The sequence below is a fragment of the Pterocles gutturalis genome, unplaced genomic scaffold (assembly GCF_000699245.1).
Source record: "Pterocles gutturalis isolate BGI_N339 unplaced genomic scaffold, ASM69924v1 scaffold30025, whole genome shotgun sequence".
Taxonomy (NCBI): Eukaryota; Metazoa; Chordata; class Aves; order Pterocliformes; family Pteroclidae; genus Pterocles; species Pterocles gutturalis.
In genome coordinates this window covers 17,489-23,183 of record NW_010144260.1, presented here as the reverse complement: position 1 = coordinate 23,183, position 5,695 = coordinate 17,489, and the positions used below count along the sequence as shown (strand labels likewise).

The 5,695-nt window shown below is 52.4% G+C and overlaps 1 protein-coding gene across 1 annotated transcript; it reads right to left on the bottom strand.

The window, feature by feature from the left end:
* Nucleotides 1-2,790: 2,790 nt before the first annotated feature.
* LOC104470215 (leukotriene C4 synthase-like) lies at nucleotides 2,791-5,239 on the bottom strand. Its single transcript, XM_010085055.1, has 5 exons — nucleotides 5,182-5,239; nucleotides 4,273-4,372; nucleotides 3,576-3,646; nucleotides 3,273-3,354; nucleotides 2,791-2,917 (listed from the first exon to the last, which is right to left on the bottom strand). The coding sequence occupies exons 1-5, from the start codon at nucleotides 5,237-5,239 to the stop codon at nucleotides 2,791-2,793; spliced, it is 438 nt and encodes a 145-aa protein (XP_010083357.1).
* Nucleotides 5,240-5,695: the final 456 nt, after the last annotated feature.

Genomic DNA, 5,695 nt, shown 5'->3' with positions numbered 1-5,695 from the left:
TCCCCGGCCTGTCCCCACCAGCCCCAGCCTGTCCCCCCGGCATCTCTGCGGCGGATACCAGTGGGCAGAGGGGTTTCATCCAGCCCCAGTGCGGGATGCTGGGCGGAGGTGTGCTCCTCGGGGTTAAAAACCACAGGGAGGCAACACAGGAGTGACAAGGATGAGATGACCAGGGGGATGGGAGAGAAGGAGATAAGGTTGCCCAAAGGTAATCTAGGGCAAATTAGCATGGTAAAAATCTCCTCCCTGGGAGGAGACCCTATAGGCTAATGTAGGACCACCTTTGTGTGATGAGTTAATCATTAATCAGAACATGGGCAGGAACACACCAGTGATGGAACTAAAACTTGAACAATATGCAAGTGCCATGCAACTTCTTCTTTGCTGTAACCCGTATAAAAGCCTGCAACTTCCCCAAAGAGCGGTGCTAGTTTTTGCAAACTATTGCCTAGCACCCCTTTCTGTACAGAACCGCATTGAAGGTTAGAAAGCAGATCTCGACTCTGGGCTCATCGGCACCAGCGCACCCGGCACGAAGCTACTCCTGGATTGAGGGACAACAGCGGCAGCATTTTGAATTGGGTAAATCCTGAAACAATCGGCTGCATCGCTGAACCATGGTCTGGTGCAAAGTGATTTTCTTTGATTACAGTTATGAAGTAGCAGAGTAATGTCAGCATCCCTGGGTGGAGAGGGGAAGCCTCCCTTCTGCTGGGAGCCCCTCTGACAATTGTTTGAAGGGTCTGATGTGCCGGACAGCTTTTCTGTGGCAGAACTAGTGACAGCAGGCAGCCGAGGCCAGAGCCTGGCTGCGCTGTGCCAGGATTTTTAATGGTCCTCTGTGCATCCAAGGGGAGAAGCTGGCTTGCCACAGCCGCTGCTGAATCTTAACTTCCCCCCTCTGAGTCATTCTGCAGCCCTGGCACAGAGCAGCGATGAGCGAAGCTGAGGTGGGTAGTGGCTCCAGGACGATACAGTGGGGTTAGAAAACTGGTTGCAGGGTGAAAGATGGAGGTTGTGTCTGCAGAGGGGGTGAGCACCAGCTTGGACTAACCTGACACAGAGCCAGGACCTGCACCAGCAGCTGTGGCTGGTCCTTTTGTATTAACCCTCTGGGAGGTGACTGGTCATGCTGGTAAAAAGGTGAGGACTGAGAATTAACTTCAGGAGATGGTGGGATGTGTTAATGTAAAGGCAAAGTAAAATCTCACTGTGGGCAGATGGTTCGTCTCTTCCTCCTCGGCCTGGCTAAGGCACAGCCAGGGTTAAACGACATTCAGCCTTTTCCAAAGTGTGTTACCAAAGCTGCTGGAAAAAAAAGTTATTTTGTTGTTGTTTATCTTGCTGTGACACCCAGGGGTTCCTGTGAGGATGGAGCTCTGCTGCACTGAAAACTTTGCAGAGACAAGTGCTGTGCAGTTATTTTTGTTTGGATTTAAGCCTTCCCCTGCAGTGTTTGCCAGCTTCAATGGGGCAGCACGACTGCAAGGGCAGGAGAGCCTGAAAGGGAAATGGACTGGGGGTTTTGCTGGATAAGCCAATTTAAAATGCAGGGAAGGAAATGAAACAATGTGAAAAATTAATTACTTCTTCCAAAAAACCCCTGCCTTTTGTTCTTACAGTCTAGATATGCAAGCTGCTGGGAAAGGGAGGGGAGGACAGCGGGCTTTGAAATGCGGTTAGACCAGCAGCACGTTAATGCAGTTATTTTCGCTCTGTGGGTTTGGCATGAAATCCCCTGGTCACGATGCCACGGAGCACTGCTGGTGTTTCCTGAGCCGTGTTGCTAACATGAGCGGACCGATGGCCAAAAGCATCAGTGCTGGGAATGCTGAGCTCCCGTGAAAATCCAGCCCCTCCTGCTGCAGGGGGGCTGAGCCCAGAGGGGGACCCCAGCACTGGCCAAACCCCCCATCAGGGATCACTCTTTGGTGCTCAGTGGCTCAGCCGCCAGTCTGGGAGCTTGGCACCTCTGAAAATCAGCTTCTCTGCACCCAGAGCTCCCCCCACCAGGACACAGGGTTGCAGCAGGGAAACCGAGGCAGCTGCCTTGTGCTCAAACACTCTGGTTTTGTTCCCCGTTAGTTGCAGACCCGCGAGGAGACACCCAGCACAGCAAGCTCCGTGCCTTTTTATTTGTGCGCACAGTCACTCAGCAGTATTCAAAGTTACAGATACAGTCCTGGTGATGAGTTTGCGCAGTCTGATTTACGATATCGCCCACGGGCAATGGCTGATAACCATTATGAGGGCACTAATAGACTTTCACACAACATGTTGGTGGCTGCTCCTATTTATCCATCACCTCTTTTGTTATGCCTCATCCCACATCTGGTTTCAAACAAATGCCTTTCTTAGGTGTGGGCCTTGGAAAACTGGCATGAACCCATATTCGGTGCCTGGGATGAAGGCAAAGCTGCTGGAGGAAGGGGAACACGTGGTGATTCCCTGGGGCAGCTCACTGGGAAGCTCAGGCTGAGATGAGTTTGCTGTTATGTGTCCTGTTTTCCTAGAATTCTCCTTGTTTTGGAGCATTGTTGTTTCTGCATCAGGCATGATGGAGCTGTCAGATATGGAGCACTTGGCACAAGGAGTGCTGTGGGGGAAAAACATCTCCTGAAGAGCTCAGCAGTTCGTGCCAGTGCTGGGCAGCAGGGAGGGAGGTGTTAAAAACTCAAGCGAGGATGGATTTGTCACTTCTGCTGTTTTAGGTCCAGCCAGCCTGTTACCATGGGTGGGAGGGAGCAGGACCCGAAGGCAAAGGACACCGATGAGGGACAGAGGAGCAGGTCACACTGCGAGAACCTGGAGGATGTTCAGCCCCAAGTAGTGAGAGAGGAAGAAATGCAAGATGCCCAGGGCTGCTGCTGCAATGAGAATCCAGAGAACTCCAGCGCTGAAGTATATCGGGGTGAGCCTGGCAGGAGAGAGGGGGGATGCTGAGCCCGAGCATCGCTGCTCTCGTCTGGGAACAGTCCCTGCCTCCCTGGAGATGGGGGGTAGGAAGGCAGCCCTGGCTGTCCCCTGCCCCCTGCGTGGGGTCCTGTGCCCTGCTCCCACCTCGAGGGACCACAGACACCCCTACAAGGGCTCGGGCAGCTCCAGCCTTGCCCCATATCTGTGCCTCTGGCCCCAGCCCTGTACTTATGGCCATCTTAAGCCCCAGGGAGAGCTTGGCAAGGCTGAGTCCCAAGGATCCCCAAAGCACATTGTGTTCCCCAAAGCAAACCCCCAGCAGTTACTGCGTACCCCAAGCTGGCAGAGGTATTTACCTTTCTGAGGACGATGCCCTGTACCCCATGAAGTAGCAGTAGCGGGCGTAGAGATAGAGCAGCCCCAGGGCTGCAGCCAGACCTGCAGTTGAGAGAGATCACAGTGACCATCTCCAAAGGGTTTTTAGAGCTACTTTGAACCAAGCAAGTTGCCCAAAGTGAAGGAATTAGAGAGTCAGTGTCCTCTGGCTCTACCTTCCCATCAGAGACAGAATTACTGCCTAATTTATTGTTCAGGTGAGCAGGACCTGAGTATTCAGAGGAACACATCCTGTGACAAGCCAGGTAATGAACTGTTCTCACCTTGATGGAAGAAGAGTCCGGCCAGCCATAGAACTGCCAGGAAAAGGGGAAAATATTCAGAGGAGTTCACCCTGTCAGGAAAGAGGAAGGTCTTTTTTTGTTTCCCCTAGCAGAGGCTGGAGGCTGTTCCTTTTCAGAGCTGATGTCACCTCCAGGCTTGCACCTTTCCCGCAAGTTTCCATCTCACCTTTAGTCGCAGGAATTAAACAGTGGAAGGAACTGCATCTCCAAGGCACAAGAAATGCAGAAAAAGATACCCAGGCCAGACGGTGCACAGAAAGGCTCCGTCTTTCTGAGATGCTGGGTTGTGGCTGTCCCCATCCCAGCCCCGGCTGCGAACTTTCTGGGAGCTTGTCCTCCCCAGCGAGCGGGGTTCAGAGCAGGGCTGAAGCTGCCTGAGGCTTTGACAGCGCCTGGCTCAAACCAGCCTGGCTCAGGCACCTGCAACGTTGTCTTTAGCAGCCCTACACCCTACAGCACGTATAGCTGTGTGGTTTCTGTCAGCAGTGGCGTCTTTAGGACTCATGTGCCAATGCAGTCCAGATGCTGACTCTTAAATACACTAACTTAGATCCCAAGGGAGGTGGGTAGCAGCTGAATTACTCCAGGAGTCTCAAGAAATGAATGGCAAAGCAGGGGAGGGGCAGTGCCCTTAGACTTGAGGTCTGGGAAGCATCTGATACGAGGAGTTTCTTACTGTGCTCGAAAGATCCTCTCAAATTCAGGTGGGCCTGAGATCTTTGGAGGAGAAATGCCAAACGTCCTTCTGGCATAGATCACCTGGAGGAAGAAGTAGGCTGCAGAGAGAAGAATAGCAGTGGTCAGTCCTCCGGCTGGGCACGGTGGGGCCAGGAGAGTGTCAGAGGTACGGGCAAAAGTTCTGCGGTCACCTCCTAACCTTGCACCCCCGCATAGCAGAGACAGCTGGACAGAAATCCCAGATATGTTTCAGACAAGGAAAAGGAATAACACAGTGCAAGAGTGGAGCGAGGAGTATGCAGTCACACAGCACCAGCGGGTATCTGCTTTCTCTCTTGCATAATTAACAAATCATCCATCATCTATAGACATGGCTACACGGTTCAGATGCACTTTGCTACTGCCAATTTTAAGGTTTTTTCAGTCTTTAATTTTTTCCCCTTCTAAATCCTGGTAGGTGAGTAGGGAGGGAACCGATGCCGCAGGTAAGCCACCCAGCCGCTGGAGGAAATTGCCATGCAGTGTGGAACCGCGGCTGGGAGACCCGCTGCAGCCGTTCTTCCACCTTTCTGCACCGCAGTGCTCTTTGTGTGCTAACATCTGCACAAACCTCAGGGACTGCTGTAAACCCATTTTTCAAAGAAAGAAATTCTACGTGCTTGCACAGGAGAAGATCTAGCAAGAAATTTCTGAACTGAGAGGGAGGTCAGTTCAGAGAAAGGGCTTTCCAGGCACCCACTGCATTGAACACATTTCAAAACCCAGACGAGATATTGGTCCACTGTCTGAAAAGCAGGGAAGTGCCAGTGCAACAGCAGAAATGAAATATGGAAGTGAAAGAAAACCAGTGGAGGTGCAGCAGACTGACCCAGCAAGTATTTGGGGATGTGCATCCCATGGTCCGTACCTTGCTCCAGGACTCCCAGGACTGTCACAGCAGCCAGCAGATGAATCTGATCCAACATATTGACTCTTGCAGACCCTAGAAAACCTGATTTCTTGATCAGAAGCTCCTCTGGCCAGGGTTAGTCCTTGCTGATGTGGCAGTCGGCGGTGGCAGCTGGTAGCATGGGTTTGCTGTGATGAACAGGGAAGGTTTGTGTGTGGTGCTTAAACCCAGGAGGAGCCTGGCTTGCCCCTTGCTGTATGCACATGGAAACGTAAAGTCTCATGGAGTGTTTCCGTTCCCACCCTCCCTTTTCCAGGAATGAGTTACGAGAAAGTGGGAAAGCCACCAGAGAGCAAACATGTGAGAGGTTGGAGAAGGGATCTGGGAGCTGAACGGGGGCACAAATCTCCACAACCAGCAATGCACTGCCCCTGGTTTAAAACCGCTCCTAAGGAAGGCTGAGGCACATCCTCTGGGTGATGTTGCAGGAGGAACCGCAGCCCCCTTGGGCTGTTCTGCAGCACTGGAGCAT